We start from the raw sequence: 26543 nt of genomic DNA on the forward strand, positions 1-26543 counted from the left end.
CATGGCCAAGGGAAGATATGGATGAGGGTGGACATCACTGAGGGGGGACATCAGTGAAGGGTTCCAGAAGGTTGTAATGAGTGTAGATAGGGACAGGTGTGGTGTACTGGTGATACCCCAGCGTGGGGATAGGATAGCCGATGGGTGCCAGGCCACCGCCAGTACAGTGCATCACCTGTCATAATGTCCCCGCTTATCTCAGCTGTCAGGCATTGTAGTTACTTGTTTTTTGTTTGCTTTTTAATCCTCAACTGAGGATATTTTTCCGTTGATTTTCAGATAGAGTGGGAGGGAGGGAGAGAGAGAGAGAGAGAGAGAGAAAAACATCAATGTGAGAGAGGCACATCAATTGGTTGCCTCCCGCAAAACCCCAACCAGGGCCAGAGATCGAATTGCAACTGAGGTAGGTGCCCTTGACCAGAATTGAACCCGCAACTCTTTGATCCACAACCAACACTCTAACCGCTGAGCCAAATTGGCCAGGGCTATAGTTTTTGTTAATTCATCTCTGTTTCTCTCCATTTCAACCCCTTGAGGTCAGAGACTTTTTTTTAATCCTCACCCGAGGACACATTTATTGATTTGAGAGAGAAAATGAAAGAGAGAGGGAAACACTGATGTGAGAGAGAAACATCAATCAGTTTCCTCCTGTACACACCCCAACAGGGGATCGAACCTGTAACTTTTTGATGTACAGGAGGATGTTCCAACCAACAGAGCCACCTGGCCAATGCAAGGACTTCGTTTTGTTTTTTTTTCCTCGCCCTAGAATATTTTTCCTTTTATTTTTAGATAGAGTGGAAGGGAGGGAGGGAGAGTGAGAGAAACATTGATGTCAGAGGGACACATCAGTTGGCTGCCTCCCACACAAGCCTGACTAGGGCCAGGGATCAAACCTGCAACCTAGGTACATGCCCTTGACTGGGAATTGAACCCGTAACCCTTTAGTCCATGGGCTGATGCTCTAACCACTGAGAAAACTAGCCGGGCAGGGACTTTGTTTTTTTTGTTTTGTTTGTTTGTTTTGGTATGTGCCCTTAGCAGGAACCCAACCCACGACTCTCTGGTCCTCAGGTCGACGTTTCAACCGCTGAGCCAAACCAGCCAGGGCAGAGACTTTGTTTTTTCTTGCTGTTTTTCTTAGAGTACTTAGAACCTGGCCAAACATAGGAATTTAGTTCATATGAATCAGTACATGCTTGTCTTGTTACTTTTCTTTCAACAACACATAGAAAACCATATTTTTATACCCAACCTTGTTTCAGAAGGGATGTAAGGCAGCTGTTATGAAGATGTTTGGTATAAAAGAATAAAGCAAATGAAAAAGGAGTGATTAGGAAAAACTGGGTAAAGGGGAAAATAAAACATGAAATGAATCTAGTACTCTGGTTCATACACACAAATCAGTAGGCATCCATTGCTAGGAGATAGGCATAGCTCTCAGCCTTTTAGAACCAAGCAGAGAGCGACATGATGATCCGTTCTACAGTTTTTAATATGGTCAAGATTAGCAGTAGCCAGTGGCTCAGAAGAAGCAGAATCACACATAATACTTAAATCTAAGAGAACCTCTTCCCACGGCTCTCGTGAGTATAACGTAATGAAGACCAGCATCTGTCTGTGAACTCCACCATGGGTTTCTCAGGCTGTTATTCATAGGAGTCCTCATTGCAACATACCATATCCCACTAACTGTAATTTAGTACAAACACTTGAAGCACCAAAATGCTGTTTTTCTGTGCCTCTTCCTCAACCCAGAGTGATATTTAGTGTGTCTAAGGGCTGTGATGTATAAATATATTTCAAATTATAAGAAAGTTACAAAGGTAGTAAAAGTGAGCCGCAGAAGAACTGGGCTAAAGAAACAAGTTACAGAGGCCAAAGAATGGCCCTTAGAGCTTAGGAAAATACACTCAAAAAGAAGATTTTTTTTTTAATCCTCACCCGAGGACATTTTTTCATATTTTGTTCAGATAGAGTGGGAGGGAGAGAGAGAGAGAGAGAAACATTGACGTGAAAGGGACACATCAAGTGGCTGCCACCCGCACAACCCAACCAGGGCCGGGGACAAACTGCAACCGAGGTACATGCCCTTAGCGGGAACCGAACCTGGGTCTCTCTGGACCGCAGGCCAACGCTATCACCGCTGAGCCAAACTGGCCAGGGCCAAAAAGAAGATTTGAGCAGTCGTGCTCTGGAGAGAGAGTGAGCGCATGCCAGGGCTGTGATAGTCTCTTTTTAATCTTCACCTGAGGATATGTTTAGAGAGAGGAAGGGAGAGAGAAAAACATCGAAGTGAGAGAGAAACAATGATGGGTTGCCTCCTATACACACCTTGATCGGGGATTGTACCCACAATCCTGGGGATTGACCGGGAATCAAACCTGCAACCTTTTGGTATATGGGATGACGCTCCAACCAACTGAGACACCTGGCCAGGGCAGGACTGTGATAATCTTAACTGGTGATTAGGAGGCCATGCCTCTGGCATGATAGTTGAAAGAACATATTCAAAATTGCTTTTAATTTCTTGTTTTTTTTTAAAGTCATATTTAACTTAATTTAAATATCAAATAACTTTAAAGGTTATGAAACTAGCCCTGGCCGGTTTGGCTTAGTGGTTAGAGTGTCAGCCCACGTACTTCGGTTGCAGTTTGTCCCCAGCCCTGGTTGGGGTCGTGTGGGTGACAACCATTGATGTGTCTCTCTCACATTGATGTTTTTCTCTCTCTCTTCCCCCTTCTCTCCCTCCTGCTCTATCTGAAGATAAATGCAAAAATGCCCTCGGGTGAATCAAAAGAATAATAATAAAGGTTATGAAAGTATTTATTACAAAGGGATTAAATGTAGAAACAGCACTAGTTGAGCAGCATGAATGAACTCTATGTAGTTCAGGCCATCCTTTCTAACCAGGATTTGTCTCTAACAAGGTTTCTGTAAATGTCAGTTAATAATGAGTTTGAGGTTTTCGTCTCTGAGAAGGACTTAAAAGGAAACTTACCTGTGTTGCTGGTCAAGTATGACATTCTCTGTCTCAATAGTCAGCCTCCTGAGGGAGTGTTAAAATCTCTCGGAAAGGAGCTGCTGAACAAGAACACATCTCTACGTGGATGCCACCTCGATCCCAAAAGGGGTGAGGAAATCCCAGGGCAGTGCCATGAGCTACCTCAGGAAAAGATAGGGAATCTGTTCTTGCACACAGGCCAGGAGTGATCCAGTTTCTGAGGGTCTACACCACAGGGCACGGCTACAGGAAGCAGTTTGTAGAGATTTGTTTCTGTATGAGCACTTAAAAACTCCAAATGACAGATTCAAGAAGCTGAGTGAACCTCAACAGTATAAACCTGAAGAAACCTATGCCAAGATACATCATAATTAAACTTGTGAAAATTAAACACAAAACATCTTGAGAGCAACCAGAGAAAAATGACATCTCATCTGCAAGGAAAGACTTCGAATAACAGCAGATTTCTCATCACAAACCATGGCCAGAGGAAGTGGCACAATGTTTTGTAAGCAGTGAAAGAAAAGAACTACCAATCTAGATTCCTACACCCAGTGAAAATATCCTTTAGGAATAAATGGGGGAATCATTCTCAGATGAAGGAAAGCTATCACCTGTAGACCTAACCTAAAAGCATGGTTGTAAGAAGGAGTATCACAAAAGAGGAAACTTTGGAACATCAGGAAAGAAGAACATGATAAGCAAAAATATGGGTAAATATAATAGGTTTTCCTTTTTCTCTTTAGTTTTCTAAATTATATTTGACAATTGAAGCAAAAATTTTAACACTTCTGATACGGTTCTAAATATATGTAAAGGAAATATTTAAGGCAATTACATTGTAAATGGTAAAGGAACATAAAGAGAAGTAAGGTTTCTGTACTTCACTTGAATTGTTAAAATGAAGAAACCAGTAGACTAAGGTTAAGTATAATGTAATAAATATATAGCATTCCACTTAAAAATGCTATACAAAGAGATATACTCAAAAGGAAATCCTAAAAAGAAGTTCAAGTAACCCACAGGAAAGCAGGAAAAAAAAACAAAAAACAAGAATAAATGGAAGGCTTAAGCCCTCATATGTCAATAATTACTAGTTGAAAAACAGATGGACAGAGTGGATTTTTAAAATGACCCAACAATATGAACTACAAGAAATTCACTTCAAATATAATGTAAAGTAAAAAGGTCAAAAAAAGATATATCGTGCAAACATTAATCAAAGAAAAGCTGGAGTTGCAGCATTAATATCAGATAATGCAGATTTAAGAGCAGAGAAAATTAGCCCTGGCCAGTGTGGCTAAGTTGGTTTGAGTGTCATCCCATGTACTGGAGAGGTCACTAGTTTGATTCCCATTCAGGGCACATGCCCACATTGTAGGCTCAATCCCCAGTAGGGAGCATACAGGATGCAGCTGATCCATGGTTCTCTCTCTCCCTTCCTCTCACTAAAAATCAACAAAAACATATTAAAAATAAAGAAAAGTACCAGAGTTAGAGAGGGATATTAAGTAATAAAAGGATCTTTCTGGTCGGGTAGCTGTTTTTGAGTCTCATCCCAATATATGTCTGTGGATTCCCAGTCAGAGCACATACAAGAATCAACCAATAAATGTATAAATAAATTGGTATTTCTCTCTCTCTCTCTCTCTCTCTCTCTCTCTCTCTCTCTCTCTCTCTCTCTCTCCTTCTCTTCCTCCCTTCCTCTTTCTAAAATCAATTTTAAAAGATTGATAAAAGGGTCAATCTATCAAGAAGACATTGCAATCTTTTTTTTTTTTTTTTTTATCCTCACCCGAGGACATTTTTCCATTTTTTGTACAGACAGAGTGGGAGGGAGAGAGAGGAAGAGAGAGAGAGGGAAACATCGATGTGAAAGGGACACATCGAGTGGCTGCCACCCGCACGACCAACCAGGGCCGGGGACAAACTGCAACCGAGGTACATGCCCTTAGTGGGAACCGAACCCGGGTCTCTCCGGACCGCAGGCGGATGCTCTAACCGCTGAGCCAAACCGGCCAGGGCAGACATTGCAATCTTAAATGTATATGCACTAAGAGTTGGAAAATATGTGAAACAAAACTGATAGAACCGAAAGGAGAAATAGACAAATCCATAATTATATTGCAGACTTCAACATCTCTTTCTCAACAACTAATAGAACAACTAGACAGAAAATCAGCAAGATGATAGAAGAACCCCACATCACCATCAACCAACAGAATTTGATTGACATTTATTCAACATTCCACCCAACACAGCAGACTACACATTCTTTTTAAGTCCCTATGTAACATACCATATAAACCATATTATGGGTCATTAGACAAACCCCAATTCAATTAAAAAATATACATGGACCTGAATGAAAATAGAAAATATTAAAATTTGTAAGATTCAGTTAAGGTAGTGCTGAGATGGTAATTTAATAGCACCTGACACAGTAATTTATAGCACCATTGCACACATTAGAAAAGAGGAAAAGGTCTTAAATCAATAATACCATCTCCCACTCAAGAACCAAGAAAATGAAGACCAAAATGAAATCAAAGCAAGCAGAAGGCAAGACATAATACAGAGAAGAACAGAAATCAGCCTTGGCCGGTTTGGTTCAGTGGTTAGAGCGTCGGCCTGCGGTCCTGAGAGACCTGGGTTCAGTTCCCGCTAAGGGCGCGTGCCTCGGTTGCGGTTTGTCCCCGGCCCTGGTCGGTTGTGCGGGTGGCAGCCACTCGATGTGTTCCTTTCACATCAATGTTTCTCTCTCTCTCTCTGTTCCTCTCTCTCCCTCCCACTCTACCTGAACAAAGAGTGGAAAAAATGTCCTCGGGTGAGGATAAAAAAAAAAATAAATAAATAAAAAAGAACAGAAATCAATGAAATTGAAAACAGAAAACAGAGAAAATGAATGAAACACTTTGAAAAGATCAGTAAAATTAACAAACTTCTAGCAAGACTGACCACAAAAGAGAGAAATATAAATTGCCATATTTAGGAATGAAACCGGCTATCACTATAGACTCTACAGATAACAAAAGGAAGGGAGCATTATAAAAAACTCTATATACATAACTTTTTTTTTTATATGTAGCTTGAGAAGTTGTTCTATTTATTTTTTCTTTATTGATTTGAGAGAGGAAGTGAGAGAGAGAGAGAGAAACATCGATGAAAGAGAACATCAATTGGCTGCCTCCTACATCCCCCCCACTGGGGATCAGGCCCACAACCTGGGCGTGTGTCCTGACTGGGAATCAAACTGGTGACCTCTTGGTGCATGGGTCGACACTCAACTACTGAGCCACACCAGCCGGACTATACACATAACTTGATAAGGAACATCTACCAAACATTTTTATATCTAACATTATATTTAATGATTAAAAGCCACACACTTTTTCCTAAGATCAGGGACAAGGCAAAGAGGTCTGCTTTTACAAACTTAGTTCAACATAGTGCTAAAAGTACTAGCCAGTGCAATAAAGAGAAAATGAAGTAAAAGACATAATGGATTAGAAAGGAAGAAATAAAACTGTTCTTATTTGTAGCTGACATGATTGTCTACATAGAAAATCCCAAGTGATCTATAAAAAATTTACCAGAATAACTGAGTTTAGCAAGGTCACAAGATACAAGATAAACATGCAAAAATCAATTGTATTTCTGTACACTATCAGTGAACAAACAAATGGATATTCACATTAAAAGTACATTACTTTTATAATCAATAAGAAAAGAAATACTTAGATGTGACTCTAATAAACATGTATAGGACTTGTATGCTGAAAACTACAAAACACTGATGAAAATAATTAAAGAAGATAATAAATAAATGGATAGACAACCAAATTCATAAATTAGAAGATTCAGTATGCCAATTCTCCCTAAATTGATGTGAAAGTTTAATGCAATTCCTATGAAAATCTCAGCAAAACTTAAATGGAAATACAAGGGAACTAAAGCAGCTAAAGCAATTTTGAAAAAGAAGAATACAGTGGGAGGAATCAGTCTCCCCAGCCTCAAGCCTTCCTGTATAGCTATTGTAATGAAGATTATATGTGACTACAATTACCATAGACAAAAAAGTTTAATTTTTTTAAAACACTGTGGATAGTGTACTCATAGGTTACTTAGCCCGAGCACTTTAGCTTCCTGCTGCAATCTTAAAAATAACTACATTTGCTTGCTTTATGAGTTATTTTTTAGAAATATGTTTTTATTGATTTTTTAGAGGGAGGGATAGAAACGTCGATGTGAAAAACATCAATCAGCTGCCTCTTGCCCGCCCCCTACTGGGTATTGAGCCGTAACCTGGGCATGTGCCCTGACCAGGAATTGAACCGGGGCCTTTCAGTCCATGGGCCAACGCTCAATCCACTGAGCCACACTGGCCAGGCTGCTTTATGAGTTATTGAACATAGGCTGGCTGTGTTCTGGGTCTGTCCTGATGGTGCTGTTAGGACAGCTGGTCTTTAACACTTAATTCTGGCCTACTGAAGAATAGTGAGTTCCATTGTCTGTTAACGCACACCTGGTTCTTGATAATGGAATTATGCTATGTGCTCATGAGATATTCATTCTTGGTTTTCTCTTGTCTACGGCTCATCCCAGAGTGGTGTGTCGTCACTGAGGTTTGGGTTATGAGAACAGGGCAGAATGGGGAGAAAAACATTTTATTGCACACTACCTTGCTATAGTCTGGCCAGTCACAGATGCTCCCTGCGAGCTCATGCCTGGTGTGTTTATGTATCCAGGATCCCAGATCCATACACACTTCCGTGCTCATCAACTTGTTGAGTTACATATGCTGCCCACAGAGTTAGAAACTGAGGGAAGGTCTGTAAAAAGCCACAAGAAGCCTAATACTATCTCAGAGGGATTTCTCTACTGGTGAGGAAGAGGATAAATGTGCATCTACTCCATCCTACAGGGAACTAGTCTCAAAGTGGCTTAGCCAGAAGGAACCTGTGTTAGTTTGCTCGGGCTGTCATAATAGTCCCACACATGGGGAGTTAAACAACAGAAATTTATTTTCTCCCAGATCGGGAAGCTGGAAGTTTGAGATCAAGGTATTGGCAGCATTGGTTTCCTCTGAGGCTTCTCTCCTTGCTGTGTAGATGGCTGTCTCCTCCCTGTGTCTTCACATGGGCTGCCCAGGTTGCCTGGGTCAGAGGAGAAGAGAGTGTTGACATGGCACATCAACTCAGAAGTGCCTTTGCTTCCCCTTCCAAACATCTCATTGGTTAGAACTATTTGAAGGGTGTAGTGGTGCCTGGGAGTGGGGAGAACCTGTTATGGGGGAACACTTAGGGCCTTGACCACCCCCAGGGGTGTATGTGAAATGATGGCCAGAAGAGAGGTGTTCATCCTTTGCTTTCTTTCCTTGCGATGTCTGGGAGGGCCACCCTCAGTTCCCCTGTCCTCTTCATCTTTATCCTTAATTCATATGAGATGTTTGGCAGAGGGGAAGGGGTAGGGGAAGTCAGGGCTGAGCACACTAAGATTAGGCCCTGTAATTCATTAGCAATTCCTGCCCTCTTTCCTGATTTCAGAGAAGCTGATGACCCCTGAGATGTTTTCTGAAATCCTCTGTGATGACCTGGATTTGAACCCACTGACGTTCGTACCAGCTATCGCCTCTGCCATCAGACAGCAGATTGAGTCGTATCCTACGGACAGCATTCTGGAGGACCAGTCAGACCAGCGTGTCATCATCAAGGTAGGCAGCTCCTCTCCATGTGCCAGGGCCTTCCTTGTCCTGAGAAGGGCTTGGGGGCGGGGGTCATGGGACACTGAAAGTACATGGAGTCCTCAGTTGAAGCCTGTGAGACAGTGTTCCTGGAAAGCTGTCTGACACAGTACATGGCTCTGCTTACTATCCCAGGAAGAGTGGGCCTGACTTCTCTGAGTACAGTATCACATTCTGGGGGTATTCAAAGGAGATGAAGCCAGTTGGTGGGTAGAGAGGGGAAGCCCACAGGAAGATGAACACACTGCCACACTCTTCCCATAGGCTGGCCAGGCCTAGCACACCCCATCCTGTCTCAGTTACCCATCGCTGTCTGGGGTAGATGCTGCCTTACCCTCTGTTACAGGTGAAGAGGTGAGCATATGGAAAGGTGAGGCCATGAGCTTCAAACTGTCCAGCTGAGAAGTGGTAGAGTTGGGATTTGGTGTCAGGCCTACCTGTTACAGAGCCTGTTTGGTGTGAAGTGGTGGTATCTCTTGTTTTTTTTTTTTATCCTCACCCGAGGTCATTTTTCCATTTTTTGTTCAGACAAAGTGGGGGAGAGAGAGAGGAAGAGAGAGAGAGAAACATCGATGTGAAAGGGACACATTGAGTGGCTGCCTCCCGCACGGCCCTGACCCAACCAGGGCTGGGGACAAACTGCAACCGAGGTACGTGCCCTTAGCGGGAACCGAACCAAGGTCTCTCTGGACTGCACGCCGATGCTCTAACCCGCTCTAACCACTGAGAAAACTGGTCAGGGCTCTCTTGTGGTTTTGATTTGCATTTCTTTTGATTAGTGATGTTGAATATTTTTTTCATGTGCATATTGGCCATTTGTTTATCTTTTGTTTTTTTATTAGTGTTTGTTTTACCTTGAATTTACTCCCAGGCCATAAGTTTTTGTTTCTTCAGTTTCTTCTGTGCAATCTCCTCTTCTGGTTTAGGAAGAATCTGCTCTTTCTCAGGGAGGATCATCTCAGTTGGCAGGGAGAGCTCATGTGGGGGTTGACCTTTCCATGAGCTCTGTAAGTTCTACGCTGCATCTTGGGAGTTTGCTTTTGTGAGGATCTCTTTTGTATGGCTTCTGGGACACAGTAGAAGACAGAAATCTTGGGAGTGATGGCACCTGAGGAGTGTCTCTTCTCACAAAGCAGTGCCTTGGCTTGGAGCAGCCACTTACAGATGTCCTCAGTGATAGTGGGACCAAAGCTCAGGCCTGGCCGCCTTAACCAGGCACTTGGCCCGGGTTGGCTCCGCACAGTTATAGAGGCCTGGGGGGCTTGGTGCTGCTAAGAGAGAAACCATCGAACTATTCGGGGTTGGCTGGGCCTTTGTGGGAGTGGAAAGGTTTATGGGGTAATACAGGTTGCGGCTAGGGAGACAAGTGAGAACCTGTGTGCTTGCTCGGAGGTCTGTCTCTGCCTTGTCTCTATGAGCTCACCTGGAGTCCAGCCACTCCTCACCATCCCACTGCTGCCACCACCAGACGCTTCCTCCAGCAGATGTCTCAGTGTCAGCCAGTGTCTCCTCTGCGTAAACACTTCGTAAGCTTTGCAGATTCCTCCGTGGAAGCCGGAGCCTTCATGATGGCCTCAGGCCCTACTCTGCTAGGGACCCTTTTCCCCAGAGAGCCACGAGCTTTCTCTGTTGGCTCTTTCAGTTCTTCCTAAAATGCTACCTGTCACAGGAGGCCTTCCTGGGCTTTCTGCATAATGTGGCTGACTCTATACTTTCTACCTCTCCTCTCTTTTTTCCCCCTTAGCACTTGGCACCATTCACTATAAACCAATGTATTTATTTTATGTCTGTCTTTCCTGCTGCTGGATGTCAGCCCATGAAGTGAGCTTTCTATCTGTTTTACCCACTGTTGCATCCCCTGAACCTCTCCTTGGTCAGCGTGCAATCTATATTTAATAATTGAAAGCATTAATGACCAAATTGGTGGGGCATAGATAACCCAGTCCACATGGCACCGTCTGGTAGCAGAGGGAACTTATGGTGTTGCACCCAGGCAGATCTTGTTGGGTGTGAACAGCTGCCCCCACTGGTCCTATTTGGTTCAGTTATGTTCTGTTTGGTGTGTCTCTGTTGGCTGCCTGCTGCTTTTTGTTTTCTCCTGTCCCAGTGTGCTGATGTGGTTCACCAGGCATTCTGGTCCTGTTAGGGGAAGGGGCAGGTCTTCTGGTTCCGTTCTGTAAACCCACAATAGTCGCCCAGTGGGTGGGAAGGGACTGGGCTCTGGGCTGCAGTGAGTGAATTTAGTGCATAGGACTCATGTGCAGAGCTTCATGAATAGAGTCAGGGTCTTAATGTTGCTTAAAGAAGGGAGATGTCCCTGTGGAGGCTGGGCCCTGAGCATTGGCCAGTTCACTGCATGCCCTGATCTTGTCTTAAAAGCTGAGTTGAGCCCGGCCGGTGTGGCTCAGTGGTTGAGCATTGACCTGTGCACCAAGAGGTCACTGGTTTGATTCCCGGTCAGGGTACATGCCCAGGTTGTGGGCCAGATCCCCAGTGAGGGCCATGCAGGAGGCAGCCAATCAATGTCTCGCTCATTGATGTTTTCTCTCTTTCTCCCTCTCTAAAATCAATAAAGAAAAAAAAAGCTGCCCTGGCCAGTTTGGCTCAGCGGTTAGAGCGTCGGCCTGCGGTCTGGAGAGACCCAGGTTCGGTTCCCACTAAGGGCACGTATTTCAGTTGCAGTTTGTCCCTGACCCTGGGTGGTCGTGCGGTGGCAGCCACTCGATGTGTCCCTTTCACATCAATGTTTCTCTCTCTCTATCTCTTCCTCTCTCTCCCTCCCACTCTATCTGTACAAAAAATGGAAAAATGTCCTCGGGTGAGGATAAAAAAAATATATATATTGCGGTCCGGAGAAAAAAAAAAAGCTGAGTTGAGCACCCAACCACAGTGGGGTGAATGGGCAGACACACCATGGCCTGCTCACCTGGCAGAGTACTAGACAGCAGTGAGAGATGGTCCCAGCCTCACACAGTCATGGAATAAGTCTTGTGGACACGATGCTCAGTGAACAAAGTCAGACCCCAAAGAGTGCTTCCTTTGTGTTTTGGTGGTGCCCAGTTTCAGAGTGTACACAATCATGTATGGGTTGAAAGAACAGGGTGATAGTTCCCTGGGGCAGGCATAGGTGGGGCGCCCTTGGGGTACAGGCTGTGTCCTGTCCTGGTCACGTGTTACACATTCACGGTCTGGAGACTGTCCTGGCTGTAGGCTGCGTGTCAGCAGGGTACTGCTGGGAGTATGGTTGAGTAGCTGGCCATGGGCCTCTGCTCCCCTCCCAGGCTTTGTCTGTGCCTTGTGGGCTGGTAAAGGTGCGGCTTGCATCTGTGAGCACACTTAACAAGATGATTTCCAAGTGGGACACATTCTATAAAGAGACAGAGTAAGGGTGGCTCAGATGAGAGCTCAGGGATGATGAGTGACAGTTGAGTTGAGCCCTACTGACCAGTGCATTTGTGTCAAGATCAAGACCAGCAAGCCCTGACCAGTTTGGCTCAGCGGTTAGAACGTTGGCCCACAGTCCAGAGAGACCTGGGTTCAGTTCCCGTAAGGGCACGTACTTCAGTTGCAGTTTGTCCCCGGCCCCAAGTGAGTGGCAACCAGTCGATGTGTCTCTCTCATATCGATGTTTCTCTCTCTCTTCCTCCCTTTCTCCTTCTCGCTCTATCTGAAGATAAATGCAAAAAAAAAAAAAAAAGACCAGCAGGAACAAAGGGGAGTAAGGGGACAGTAATAGGGGTGAGGTGGGACTCAGGTGCCCCAGGGCCACTTCAGGGTCTTCCCTCAAGGGTGACTGTGCTGGGCTCTGTGCCAGAACCCCTTGTGGCCACCCTAGGTGGTTTGTGGGCTTAGCCCCGTTTTGTGGGTGGGGAGTTGAGGTGAAAAGGACAAGGGCCGGCCCTGATTCTCGGCCAGTAAGTTGTGGGCAGGGCCCAGCTCGGCCTGATGGTTCCAGAGCATGCTGTCTCATCTTCTCACAGCCCCTCTGTTGGGCAGGTTCTGACTATTCTAATTTGGGTTTTTTGGTTCTGGCCCCAGCTGAACATTCATGTGGGGAACATCTCCCTGGTGGACCAGTTCGAGTGGGACATGTCAGAGAAGGAGAACTCGCCTGAGAAGTTCGCCCTGAAGCTGTGCTCGGAGCTGGGGCTAGGTGGGGAGTTTGTCACCACCATCGCCTACAGCATTCGGGGACAGCTGAGCTGGCATCAGAAGACCTATGCCTTCAGGTAGGATCGCAGATGAATCCCTCTATCATTCTTCTGCAAACCTGTTTTGGTGAAAAGACTTCTCCCTGTGCGTGGTGATGTCTCTGGGATTTTCTGGACTTCACAGTACGGTTTGGCCTCTTGCAACCTTCTCCTGCCACCTCGTGTGCCCCAGAAGCAGGGCTTCCACCTCCCCATTATGTTGAGGGTAGATCTGAGGAGATGGGGTATCTGCCCCCTTTGCCCTCCCTCCCCTGCACTGCCCTGGGCTGCACTCTGCTGCCAGCAGCCCCTATGTGGCCCTCATACCTCTCTGTTCTTCTCTCTGCACTCTTGCCCACGCTGCCTCTGTCAGGGTTGCACATCCCAGGGCTCTTTATCTGATGGACTTGTGTTCTGTCTCACAAGGGCCACTCCATACCACCCTCCCCAGCTCAGGGGAGCAGGGAGTCCTCCAGGAGCTGCTTTTTACTGTCGCATCTCACCGTCGTACAGTGAGAGGCCATTTGGTGAGCGCCCATGCTGGCTGGACCTCGTACAGGTTCTGTGGAAGATAAAGAGCTGAATTCAGGCTGCCTGTGAAGGTGGAAGTATAAACAGAACATTCCAGTCTAGTGTCCTCTGTGCTGGGGTGGGTAGTGGACCAGGGAACAGGGGCTGTTTGAGAGACAGACAAGGCCTTCTTGTTGGTGTTGGCCCTGCAGCATGAGCATAGGCCTGATGGGAGGTAGGACTTGGTGAGTGTTAAGTGAGTAGTGGTGCTCGCCTGCCTCAGGACTGTTTCGTTATACCAACCCTGTCCCTTGAGCTCCTCTTTCACATTTGGATGGTGTGTGGGGGTGGTGGGGGGGGCGCTGGTGGTAAGTCTCCTTACATCAAAACAGGATGTTAGGATTTATTCTGCTCGTGAAACTGTCATCATCCACATGTGGTGGTCATTACTTAGGGACTGAAGCTTAAAATACTGCATGAGGAGCAAGTTTGAAGTCCTTTTTGCAAAGACATAACAATTAATGGGGCTCGTGAGTATGTTTGTGTCTCAGCTTGTTCTCCCAGAGTTCCCAAGAGATAGCTTTCTTATGGCTTCCTGTAAATCTGAGCAAGAGAGAAGGAATGACTATATACTCACAGGGTTTGAGGTTACAGGCTTGGGAGACTGCTGAGCCCCAGCATCGAGGCTGAGATGGCACACCTGTCACCTCCCATAACCCTCCAGTAACCCTGCCAACCAGGTGGTCCTGCTTCACGGACAAGGGTCCAGGCCCAGAGAGGAGAAGGGAGATGGTGTCTGGCCCACGTCTCCTACTTCCTGTGGGAGGCCTGCTCGAGGTATGCTCACTGTGCACTGGAGCTAAGGCCAATGGGCCTGAGACCAGTCTGGCGTGGCCTTGCTTCTTGGAGTGGACCCTGAGGTCCTGGGAGGCAGTGACATTGTGCAGGTCTTGGGAGTGACATTGACACTGAGTACTTCATCCCCTCAATGCCATGGAGTCAGAATCCACATTTTGACTGGCGGGGGTGGGGGTATCAGCCTGCTCTCAGCAGTGGGACCCTGAGGGTGTTGACGCATGTTGCACCATCTCTCCTGCTCTGACCTCCAGGTGATCCAAGCCGTTCACCTAAAGCGCTTAAGCCTCAGGATGTCGGCAGTGTGCCAAGTAGCTCCAGAGCTGTCACCCCTTGGGAGCCCCTGGTGATGGCAGGTCAGGACTCACAGGCAGATTCCTCCCTTATCTCAGCAGCCAGTTAATGAATTCCAGTTTTGTGGATGGGGAGCATCACAGACCCCGTCCCACCTCGCTCTCCAGTGCTGAGTTTACAGGTTTCACATCCTTGAGATTGAAGGCAGGGCCACCCAACTGGGGACCAGGGGGAGCACATTCCCTCTATGGCAGCCTGGGCCAGCCAGGCAGAAGGGGTATGGCCGACCTGGGGATCTGGGAGGCATCCCAAGCGCCTCTTGGCATCAGAAGGACTGCTTGTGTTTCCCAGCTGACCAGGCATTGTGAGCTCTTTACACTGGGCCCAGCCTGTTGTGTGTGCTTGGTCTGGTCTGGGCAGGCAGATGCTCTGGAGAGAAGAGCAGTCAAGGACAGGCAGGGGAGCCTTTGGTCAGGGCCGGCTTGTCATTGCAATAAACCAGGGGAGGCCTGTCCTCCCCCATAAGACTGAGCCCAGTGCCTGGCTCTGGTGCTCTTCTTAGCGATGACATTGAGTCATGTCCATGGTGGAGTAGGGCAAGCTGCTGGTCACAGAACATGTGTGAGCAAGATGCAAGATGCCCACACTCAGAGAAACCAAGACAGAACAGGCTGCATCGCTTCAGCAGGTGGGGTGGGCTGGCCTGATATGGGTGAGCGTGGAGTGCGGGGCGTGGTGGACACTGGTGTGTGACAGATGGGTTGGAGGCCCTGAGCTCTTAGAGGACAGAACTGAACCAGAGTGACATAGATGTTCTGGAGCCAGCAGAAAGAGACAATGAGTAACAGGAGAGGGACAGGGCTCCATCAGGGGACGGGGCTGGGCTGAGCAGAGCTATGGGGTGTCAGACATTCACTAAGATGTGTGAGTCGCTGCCTATGAGAATTGCATCCAGCAGAGTTACTGGCACCTCCTCCAGGCCAGTCCTGTGCCTCAGGCTAGGGACAGCGAGGAAAAGGTGCCGTAACAGAGACTTCTATGCTTGGTTACTAAAGGCACCAGAGACTGCATGCACAGGGAGGGAGGTCGTTGGTGGAGGGAGGTAGTAGTCACACAGTGGGATGCTGGCCAAGAGGAAGTCAGGACAGGCAGAGAGGTGGGACCTGGTAGCTGGGCCTGAATGGAGACAGAGACTGGGTTACTGGAGCAGCGTCAGGGTTGGAGACATGGGTTACTCCTAGAGCTCTGCCCACCTGCCCGGGCATCGGGGTTTGCTTGTTGGTTTGTTTTGTAACAGATTATTAAGGTATAATTCACAAACCGTGTAATTCACCTATCTGGTGTGTATGATTCAGATTCAATGGTTTTTAGTATATTTGCAGAGTGTGCAACCATCACAGTTTTAGAACATTTTTTACCTTCTCACCCTGTCCTCCTTTCCGGCCCTGGGTGACCACTAATCTACTTTCTGTCTATAGATTTGCCTGTTCTGGACACTTGTTATAAATAGACTCATACCATATACAGTAAGTAGTCCCCTCTATTCACAGGGATACATTCTAAGACCCCCTGAAACCACAAATAGTACCGAACCCTATATATGCTGTTTTTTCCTACCTTTTCACTGAAGGAAGCACTTTCAGCTTCTCTTTTTTAAAAATTTTTTTCTTTATTGATTTTTTTTTTTTTTTTTAGAGAGAGAGGAAGGGATAGGGATAGAGAGATAAAAGCAACAATGAGAGAGAACATCTATTGGCCACCTACTGCATGCCCCCCACTGGGGATCTGGTCCACAACCTGGGCATATGCCCTGACCGGGAATTGAACCGGTGGCCTCGTGGTGCATAGGTCAACGCTCAACCAGGAGCCACACCAGCCGGGCTCTTTCAGCTTCTCTTTGACATAACCAAAGTCATTATGAAGTGAAATAAGGTGAGTTGAACACTAGCACTGTGATACTATGGTAGCTTATCAGATCACCAAGATGGCTACTAAATGACTAATAGGCTGGTAGCACACGCAGGGTGGAGATGCTGGACAAAGGGATGATTCACATCCTGGGCAGGACAGAGGGATGGTGCAAAATTTCATCGTACTATTCAGCATGGTGTGCGATTTAAAACTTCTGAATTATTATTTTCAGAATTTTCCATTTACTTTCCGACCAATTGACTGTGGGTAACAGACTATGATAGCAAAGCCATGGATTAGGGGGACTACTATATGTTCTTTTGTGGCTGACTTCTTAGCATAATGTTTTCAAGTTTCATCCATGTGGTAGCCTATATCAGAACGTCCCCTTTTGTGGCTGACTAATATTCCATTGTATGGATACACCATATTTTCCTTATCCATTCACGAATTGATGAATATTTGGGCTGTTTCCACTTTTTGGCTAAGAATAGTGCTGCTGTGGCATTTATGTACAAGTTTTTGTTTAAATACCTATTTTCTGCTCTTTTGGATGTGTATGTAGGTGTGGCATTACTGGGTCATGTGACTATATTTAGCATTTTGAGGAACTGCCAGACTGCTTTCCAACGTAGCTGCACTATTTCCCTTCCCACCAGTGATGAAGGTCCCAGTTTCTCCACGTCATCACCAACATTTACCTGGCTTTTTAGAAAAATATGTTTTTATTGACTTTAGAGAGAGAAGAAGGGATAGGGAGAGGAAGAGGGGGAGAGAGAGAGAGAAACATCAATGAAAGAGAAACATCGATTGGTTGCCTCCTGTACACCCCCTACTGGGGATCAAGCCCGAAATCCAGGTATGTGCCGACTGAGAATCAAACCAGCGACCTCTTGGTGCACAGGAGGACACTCAACCAACAGCCACACTGGCTAGAGCTATTTGACTTTTCTTTCTAGCCATCCTAATGAGTGGGATGAAGTGGCATCTCGTGGTTTTGATTTGCATTGCCCTAATGACTAATGATATTGAACATCTTGTCCTGTGCTATTAGCCCTTTGTATATCTTCTTTGGAGAAATAACTAGTCCAGTCCTTTGTCTGTCCTTTAATTGTTTTTTTCTTAATAATTGAGTTTTAAGAGTTCTTTATATAACCTAGAAACAAGCCCCTTATCAGATACAAAAATTTACAAATATTTTCTCCCATTTTGTGGCTTGTCTTTTCATTTGTGACAGTGTGCTTTGAAGTACAAAAATTTTAAACTTCGATGAAGTACAATTTATCTCTTCTTTCTTTTGTTGCTTGTGCTTTTAGTGTCACATATAAGAAACCATTGCTTAATCCATGGTCTTGTTGTCCCAGCACCATTTGTTAGAAAGACTGCTCTTTCCTCATTGAGTGGACTTGGCACCCTTGTCAAAAGCCAGTTGGTCTTGAACAGGAGAGTGATGTCGTTTTGTGTCCTCCTGCCAGTCGAGTGGCTCTGTGCAGGTCACTTCCCTCTCAGTCTCCATGCTCTCATTTACACAGTGAGCATAGAAATGCTTGTCAGCTGGTCTGTTGTGTCATGTGAGGTTATAAAAGTGAGATCACATGGAAAAGTAACCTCAAGCCCTGGCTGGTATGGCTCCGTGGTTAGAGCATCAGCCCACACGTGGAAGGGTTGAGGGTTTGATTTCCAGCCCTGGTCGGGGTGTGTGGGAGGCAACCAATCGGTGTTTCTCACATCAATGTTTCTCTTCCCTCCCCCCTTCCACTCTCTAAAAATCAATGGGAAAAAAATGTCTTTTGGTGAAGATTAACAAAAAAAAAAGAGAGAGAGAGAGGAAATTAACTTTAAGATACTTTATAAGCATCAGTCCCAGTCCAAATATAGCCTCCCCTGCCTGGTCTCTGGGTCCCCACCTGCGCACTGTGGGGTGTTAGGGACCTTGAGGCCTGTGAATCATAATTTCTTCAGGAGAGTGGGAGGCAGGATGGGTCTGTGTCTGTGTGTCTTCCCCCAAACTGGAGTCAGGCCTGCTGACTCCAGGGTCATTCTTGTTTTGAGCAGTTCTTATTTTAGAAAAAAAAACCCAGGAGTGGAATCTTTCCAGAGCCATGGGAGTAAACAGAGGGGCCTCCAGGACCTACTCACCAGCTCTTATTTAAATTAAGAGGAAAACATGTTTTCTTTCCCTTGGTGTGGGCTTGGCACCTTTCATGCTGCCTCATGAGGAAGGTGATTGGTAGCCCTCGAGGTGAGGAATGATGTTTGGGTCTGTGGCTAGGGGGTTCCTGTCAAACCACTGGACTGGCTGGAAAACAGCTGTCAGGAGTGCTTAGGAGAGATTGGCCCCAGGGTAGCAAGGAGTGAGGGCTGGTGCTGTTCAGTCACTGGTCTCTGAGTCACCAGCTCAGGCTTCTGGGCCTTGTGGGTGTGGACCCCAGGAGCCAAGATTCAGCAACAAGAGGTGAGCCCCACTTCTGCAGGGGAGCCAGGGTCAGCTCTGGGCTAGGGTGCCAGCCTTAGCTTGTACCCTAAGCTGTGTCTTGTAGGCTAGTGGTATCTGAGACCCCAGGCAAGGAAAGCAGCATAGGGAGGCCGAAAAACCCTTGGCTGCCCCACGCTAGCTGGCGTTGTGAGGAGCGGGGACTTTGCAGTCAGGCTGGGTGGATGCTCCTCTCTAGCCAACCACTCACGTGACTTTGGGCAAAGGCTTCGGAAAGACTGTGTAAGAGGGCCCCTGGTCCCTAGGAAGCTCCTCAGTGGATGTATGCTGGCTGCTTTAATAAGTGTAATCCTCTGAAAATTCCGCAGGATGTCTTTCCTCTTTTCCAGATGAGGTGTCAAAACCATGGCCGCCCCCCCAGGGGCCTATCTTGTTTGATTCCATCAGTGTCCACCAAGCACCTTGCTTGGACCTTACTTGCCCTCACTCTTCCCAGAGCTGGCGGTGTTTTGTAGGGCTCCAGGCCGATGGGCAGCCCCCTGGCAGGCTGCGGTAGAGCAGGGCAGGCCTTCAGGTGGGCTGAGCCTCCAGAAAAAGGCATAGCCGCCCAGCTGGAGGAGAGAGAAAAGGGCCTGGGGAGGCTGGAGTGGTTACATGGGGAAGGGGCAGAAGAGGATCACAGTTAGGGTCATGATCTGAGGCTGGTCTGCCAGGCCAGGGGTTTGGGCTGTCTGCCCTGAAGCTGGGAGGCTAGAGGCCCTCCTGGCAGTTGTGGCCTCCGTGCCTCTCCAGGATCCTGTCCCACAGACTTGGAAACCAAGGCCCAGACAGGTAGCAGGTCAGCCTCGCCCTTCCTCCCCTGGTGCTCCTGCCCTGACTCCACACCCCACTCCATGCCTTCATACCTTCAAAGCCTTTGCCCAGGCTCCTTTCCCCACCCCTGCTGTGTCCACTTGGAAAGAAGATACACAGGTGGCCCTTGGGTGAGGGACCCCAGGGTAGAGTGGTCAGGGTTTGGGGCCGAGCTTTCTGCCCTAAGCAGCCTCTCTGCAGCTTATTTCAGCCCTGGTGAAGTGGGCTGAGGGGCAAGTGTGTAGACCATTAAGGAGCAGGCCGGCCCCGTGGACCCTCAGTGAAGTAGTGTCTAAGACTTTTGGGTGGTCCCCTTTTTGCTCTCATTTCACCCTCTGCATCTGTCTCCTGGAATGGTGGGTCCTGTCTCTGGACACAGCAGTGCAAACAGCCCTCCCGTTCTCCCCAGCCCAGTGATAACAGCTAGTTCAGCCACACTGCTCTGTCCGTGGAACGGCCTTCAGCGTGAATGCTCCTCTTCAGTCTCACAGATCCAGAGACACCGAGGCGGCGGCAGAGGGCCCATTCCTTTGAAGAGAGGCAGCACTGTTGTGGCCAGAGGAGGTTCCTGGCATCTCTGCCTTAAGGCTTGGGTGACAGGAGCATCCCCGGCCGCCCCTATCAAGAGTATTGCTCTAATGAGCCGGGCATGGAAATTGGCCCAGCTGGGAGGAGGAGGAGGAGGAGGAAACAAGAAAGGCCTGGGCCTTACCATCATGCCCTAGCTCCAGTGTTCCATGAGGCAGACAGGAATTTCTGGGGCCTTTCCAGCTGCTGTTCTATGAACTAGCACTTTTTCTCTCCCCTCACCATCCCAGTGAGAACCCCCTGCCCACGGTGGAGATTGCCATCAGGAACACAGGAGATGCTGACCAGTGGTGCCCACTGCTGGAGACCCTAACAGATGCCGAGATGGAAAAGAAGATCCGTGACCAGGACAGGAACACAAGGTACCCCCCCACCCCGAGCCCCTATAGCTGGCACTGTGTTCCAGGCAGGCATAGAACCATTACCTTTCCCCAGTGACCCAGTTTCTCTCTGGGAGGGGGCTTGTGTGCCCCCAGGATGATGAGTCCCGAGTAAGCCCTTAGATTGGGTTTGACCATCACCCAGACCCAGGTTTCAGGACCCCTGAAGAGGTGGGCAGGGCCTGAGCAGGCAGGTGAGAAGACAGCTTCAGCACCCCAAGCAGCACACAGGTCCAGGCCAGGGGAAGGGAGGGACTGGGAATCCTACCTGCCATGTCCTATCTCTGTTTCCACTCCCCTGGCTTCCTTAGAGAGCCCTGGGGAATGGCAGCTGCCCAAGGCTGGGAGCTGGCCCTGGGTCACCACCCTCTCCCCTCCTGCAGGCGTATGAGGCGTCTCGCCAACACTGCCCCAGCCTGGTAACCAGCCCATCAGCGCTTGGCTCCCACGGAGCGTTCAGAAGACCGGCCTGTCTCTCCATCTTCTGGCAAGGAGGGAGGCAAGGGGGTAGCCCAGGGCCATCCTGAGGAGCATGGGTGGGGAGGCCGTCCAGGTCGCCCTCCCCTGGCACACTTTTCACTTGCTGAGCCCTAGTCCCCATCACCCCAGTCTCTGATCAGGAAGAGGCTTCATTTTGAGTTGTGTTTTGTTTTTGTATAGGAGCCCCAGGCAGGGCTAGCAACACTTTTTAAATAAAAAGGCAACAGGTCATGTTCCATTTCTTCAAAGTGGCTGCATAAAAATAGGAATGGAGGAGAGCAGGGAACCGGTCTCTTGGGGTGGTGTGGCCAAGGCTGGCAGGCCAGGACTCCACTCTCAGCTACCCCAGTCCCTGCAAGACCTGTGTCAGGCATAATCCTTGCTTTTTCGTTTGCCCTCCAGCTTCCCCACCACCACTCATGCTTGAATGTCTTTGTAGAACAGGAGAAATGGAAGGTATGGTTATGACATACCTTCAGCAGGCAGGGGGCCCACCTGCCTTTCAGTGATGGCCATAGCCCCACCCCCACCCTACCCCCTTTGCTTGGTCTTGTGAAGCAGTCACAGGCTCCCCTGCTATCCCTGCTCTCTGCTAGGTCAAGGTGATCTGAAGCTATCCCAGCTTGGAGCATTGCTTCTCTGGAGTCCCTTGCAGAGGCCCCATTACATGCAGACATTGCAGGGGAATCACCAGCTTGGGTGCCTGTGCCCAGCTATTCCAGCTCTAGCAGGTGTGCTGCACTCTAGCCACATCTCCCAGTAGTGCACATGTAACAGGTGGACTGGGGCTCAACTCCACCCCTGGCTGGCACATGGCCCCGGGCCAGCTCCTGCCTCTCAGGCTGCTTGTGAGGAAGAATACATGTGAAGCAGCATACCTGGCCTGGGGCTGGCAGGTGGGGTGGGGTCGTGTGTAGAGGAGGCACAGCCCTGAGCTTTTTCTCAGCTCTGTCTTCAATGAGCTTGTCATGGCCTCTGCATCTGCACCTTATCTGTTAATGTGGAGATTTTCCCACTCTACAGAAGGGACATGGGGGCATGTGTGGGTCTTGCTAAGTCAAGCACTGTTTGGTGAACTGGGCACACAGCTGCATTTACTGAAGATAGTGGGCCCAGACCTCTGCACTGGGCTGGTGCCACCTTCAGTTGCTGGCAGGTCCTTCCCCAGCCAGGGCAGGGCTGAGGGTCAGGACCGCTCTGTTCCCCAGGAGTGTGACAGAGGCCCCATGGCACCTGGTTCCTAGCCTGAATAGGAATTGGGGTTCTCAGCTGCCAAGATGTTGGGTGAGATGGGGCTTGCCGTCTGGGCTGGGGGGTCCTGTGAGCATGTCCTAGGACGTGACAGCTCCCACATTTGTATGCAAGCTCCTGCCCTTCTTCCAGGAGTGGAACTTGCTGGAGCAAGGGGCCAGCTGCGCTTCATTGGAAATCTCTGACAAAAAATTCTAGGCCTAGGCCCAATTGGCCTTAGAAACTATGGACTCCATTAACAAGGTGTTTGCTCAGTCTGTGGGATAGGATATGCCCTGGAGCTTTACAACTGGTGGGATGGAATGAACCCTACCTGCCTCAATCCCACTGGGTAGGCCAGTACACCAGGCCTGGGTCTGAGCCCACACTGCTGCAAGGCTGGCTGCTGCTCCACAAGGTTTCCCTACAAAAGCAAGGTGTACTCTATGGCAAATGTTGTTGTCATCCATGAACATGAAAAGCCCTGTGCTATTGATCATCTAGGAATAAATCACAACATAGACTGTCTAGGGCAACAAGAAAAGCTGGCCAAGTCATCTAATGCCCACTTTACAGAAAAGTGAGCTGCGGAGTCAGATAAGGTTCCTGTGGTCCTCAGCTACAAAAGGCAGGGACAGGAATTCCCAGAAGCCTCAGCCAGAGCAGGACGCTGCTAAGGCGAAAACTCTCAAGGCTTTGGAGTCACAGAAAAGACAAAGGACCCAGTCCTGGTTCTCCTCTGCACCTGACCCTATGGAGCCTTGGTCATTTGTTAGTTGCTTGTCTGTTCCATTTTCTAGCTGAGCAGCTAACAAGGGTCCACTTGGTTGTTGGTGAGGGATGGGAGGGGCTGAGTGAGGCATCAGCCTGAGGGCACCACAGGCAGGAGCCCCCCACATCCCTTGCCCAAAGACAAGGGTTGGCACAATCAGAGATGTGCTGGTGCCTGCCATCAAGATCTAATTGGCAGAGAACAGAAGCCCAACACAGGTAGGATTTGTCCAAGTCTTCACTGAGGCACTGGAGAGGCTAGGATGAGAATCCTGTGTCTACCATTTATGAGCTCAAACCTCTGCCAGGCAACTGTGGGCAGATTCTGGATCTCTCTGGGCCTCCCATCCTACCACCTAGACTTGGCGGTCCTAAGTCAGAACCAGCAGCATCTACCCTGTATGGAAGGGTGTGATCAGGCAAGGCAAGGGAGCCAGAGCTATGGGCAGAGACTATGGGCAAAGTTATTCTGTTTATTTGGGTGGCCAGCCTCCAGGACAGATTGCTGTGATGCAAGTAGGGGTTAGGAGTGGGATGGAGGCTTGAAAGATGTTGGGGAAACAGGCCCTGGGGGCTGGCCCTGGGTATAGTCACTGCTGCAGGGGTCCTGGCTGCTCCTCAGGGAGGGGCAGGTAATTGGGGTCCTCTTCTGGAGCATCCAGTAGCAGCTTCCTGTGGGGAAGGGCCCAGACAGCTGAGACCAGCACAGATCCCCCAGGAAGTAGAGAGCTGTCTGAAGGAGAGTAGGGACCGTGTTGTCACCTCCAGTACTCACAGGAAGCCAGGGGTCAGCAGCAGCCTCTTGCCTCCAGGCTGGTTGGGAAAAACATCCTCCAGGAAGTAGTAGATGTGTCCTACAGCAATTCCTGTGGGAGAGCTGAAGACTGCTGAGACCACCCTCCCTCTACAGTCCAGAGCCTAGGGCCAGCACAGCCTGTTCTGGGCCTCCATGTGCAGCCCTGGAAGCCTAGCCAGGCCCAGAAAAACCTCAGACTTCAAAGCATTAGTGCCCAATGTCTTGCACAGACTACCAGCCTGGGATGGGGTTGGGGTTGGCCTTGAAGGGACAGTGTACAGGGCCCAGGACCTGGGGTGGGGAGGGCCTGAGAACCTTGGAGGAGTGGGAGCCATGGCTGGAATGCTGACCTACCTGTCCCCACTCTAATCAGGACCCACACAAGCATCAGCAGGTGAGGTCTGAAGATGTGAAGCCAGTAGGCCTGCTGTCTTATTCAAGGGGCTATAAGAACAGAGATGCTGGAGGTGGGGGGCAGGACAAATGAGAGGTCCAATGTAGGTGGGAGGGAGGGTTCTGGCAGAGTAGCCAGCTTGGAATGGGCTGGATGGACGGCACACTCACCCAGCAGGTCCACGAGGATTGAGTTGCCCAGTAGCAGTGAGAAGCCCATGAGTGCCCAGGGCAGGAATGGCGCCTGGAAGGTGAGAAGGCCAAAGAAGTTGACCCTCACCTGAGGGCTGCGGCGGCTCCATACATACACCAGCATGGCTGTGAGAGCCTGGCCCAAGAAGAACAGGCTGCCCAGGAACCCCAGCAGCTGGACTAGAGTCAAGGTGCTAGGAGGCCCTCCCCTTGTGCAGGCCTCATCCCCTGCCCAGGGCCCCTCTGACTTGCTAAATCTGCAATACGACCTGTTTCCCTAGCTCCAAGGTGTGCCCTTCCCAATCTAAGGCTACATTGTGGCCTTCCTGTTCCATGAGATGTGCCCTACCTCTCCACCTCACCCCAGCCTCCCACCACTGCCCATCCTTACCCCAGTTTTTCCTGCTGCTGGCTTTCAGGGCTTAGCCTCCAATCATCCTATCTGGCTCTCCTTCACATCATTCTGTAGTAGTTTTTTTTTTTTTTTTTTGCACAAACCTTAAGATCTAGCTTTGGCCCCTGGGGCTGAGCACACTGCACGCTCCATACATCCTAAGCTAGAGTGAACCACTCTGTTCCTCCCCGGCCTGGGTAATTTATGTCCTGCCCCAGGACCAACACAGGCTGTACGCAGAAGTGCCCTGGCCTAAAGTTCCGGAGCCTGGGAAGGATACAATCATAAGGACGCCCCCAAAGAGAAACATGAAGACGAAGTCGGCAGTGCGGCCGCGGAAGGAGCCCTCCTCCAGCATTCGGCAGTAGCGGAACCTGCGGCGTCCGTATAGGAAGTGCCACCAGGCAGGTTCTCAGTTTCCCGCTCCCGGCCGCCTTAGCCCGGCAGGCCCGCCCACTCCCCGCCTGGGTCCTTGCGGCACAGGATACACGAAGAGCATGTTGAAGAAGAAGCTGAATCCCAGGGGCCCGAAGAAGAGGAAGTTGGTGAGGAGCCTCCAGACCTGCGAGGGACAGACGGTCAGACGCCGGGCGGACGGGGCTGGGCTGTCAGGTGCAAGGGCGGGGCGACCTCACCTGGAACTTCCGGAACACGAGGTGCGGGTTGAAGTAGAGCTGGAAGGGGCTAAGGAGATCCAGCTGCTGAAGAGCCAGGGGAGCGTCAGGTGCTGCCCGCGGGAATCCAACCGTAACCATGGTGACACCCCTTCCTCCCCCGGGCTGTAACCATGGCGACGCCCACCCGCCCAGTAGGCTCACCACCGCGGCTGTGGTGAGCACGCAGGCCACGGTGTAAGCCCGCGTCACTGCTGGCACCTGCAGAAACTCAGCCGCCAACCCCCGCCACGCCATTGAACCTTCTTAGGCACGCGCGGCCCGAACTCCTGCGGGCTCTTAACCTACCTCCAAACCCCGCCTTCCCGCCCTCGACCAATTCGCGTGAGAGACAGAACCAGAAAACCAATAGGAGAAGCAAGCGGGAAACTAGGGGCGGAACAGGGACGTGGGCGGATCGAGACTTTGGGCCAATGAGCAGGCCCCACAGTTGAGCACGTGGCGGTTGTTGTGATGGTTGTGGTGGAGGCGCGGGAGAATGTGCAGCCAATGAGGAACTGCTTGCTTTGCAGCGAGCTACCGGGAAGACCAATAGCGAGGACCCACGGAGCCACTCTAGGGCTGGAGCTAAGATTAGTGGAGAAAAGACAGCGAAATTGGAAGGGGCGGGAACCTGGGGTGTGGGCGGGGAGAGGCCAGACTCAGGGTCTGGCTTTGCGGCTCTAGGGCCCACAATGGGCTGGCCGGGGACCTGGGCCTGCCCTGCTCACCTCTGAGGACCAGAGACAGTGCCACCTCACCCACAGCAAGGGAGGCGCTCAGCAGCATGTCTAAATCCCAAATCTAGGGCCTTGCTAGAACATGTCAGATCCGTGGGGCGTCTTCCTGGGGGGCCTGAGGGAGGAGGGGCCA

General features: G+C 49.3%; 2 protein-coding genes across 4 annotated transcripts in view; one reads left to right on the forward strand and one right to left on the reverse strand.

Moving 5' to 3' along the window:
* The window catches only part of SMARCB1 (SWI/SNF related, matrix associated, actin dependent regulator of chromatin, subfamily b, member 1), a 34870-nt gene extending 13384 nt beyond the window's left edge, over positions 1–21486 (forward strand). For both annotated transcript variants that reach the window (XM_036276939.1, XM_036276938.1), the window contains exons 6-9: positions 8551–8717; positions 12786–12976; positions 20612–20743; positions 21145–21486. In XM_036276939.1, coding sequence (XP_036132832.1) covers positions 8551–8717; positions 12786–12976; positions 20612–20743; positions 21145–21184 — 530 coding nt within the window. In that variant the 3' untranslated portion in view covers positions 21185–21486. The remainder of the gene's footprint in view (positions 1–8550; positions 8718–12785; positions 12977–20611; positions 20744–21144) is intronic.
* Positions 21487–23693: 2207 nt separating this feature from the next.
* Positions 23694–25984, reverse strand: DERL3 (derlin 3). 2 transcript variants are annotated; one of them, XM_036276941.1, is made up of 7 exons: positions 25836–25984; positions 25653–25715; positions 25506–25579; positions 25298–25391; positions 24603–24798; positions 24018–24108; positions 23694–23914 (listed from the first exon to the last, which is right to left on the reverse strand). In XM_036276941.1, the coding sequence occupies exons 1-7, from the start codon at positions 25926–25928 to the stop codon at positions 23833–23835; spliced, it is 693 nt and encodes a 230-aa protein (XP_036132834.1). In that variant the 5' UTR covers positions 25929–25984; the 3' UTR covers positions 23694–23832. The 2 variants fall into 2 exon arrangements, with proteins under 2 accessions (XP_036132834.1, XP_036132833.1); XM_036276940.1 differs by having other exon boundaries at positions 25653–25718.
* Between the last annotated feature and the right edge of the window lie 559 nt (positions 25985–26543).

The sequence above is a fragment of the Molossus molossus genome, unplaced genomic scaffold (genome assembly GCF_014108415.1).
Source record: "Molossus molossus isolate mMolMol1 unplaced genomic scaffold, mMolMol1.p scaffold_m16_p_22, whole genome shotgun sequence".
NCBI lineage: Eukaryota > Metazoa > Chordata > Mammalia > Chiroptera > Molossidae > Molossus > Molossus molossus.

Bases quoted from the DNA above. Each gene is read 5' to 3' on its own strand.
- DERL3 (XM_036276940.1), bottom strand. From the start codon at position 25,928: ATGGCGTGGCGGGGGTTGGCGGCTGAGTTTCTGCAGGTGCCAGCAGTG. The intron at 25,719-25,835 runs GTGAGCCTACTG...CTGGCTCTTCAG, and splicing joins TGCTCACCACAGCCGCGGTG to CAGCTGGATCTCCTTAGCCC. The intron at 24,109-24,602 runs GTGAGTGTGCCG...GCTCTCCCACAG, and splicing joins AATCCTCGTGGACCTGCTGG to GAATTGCTGTAGGACACATC.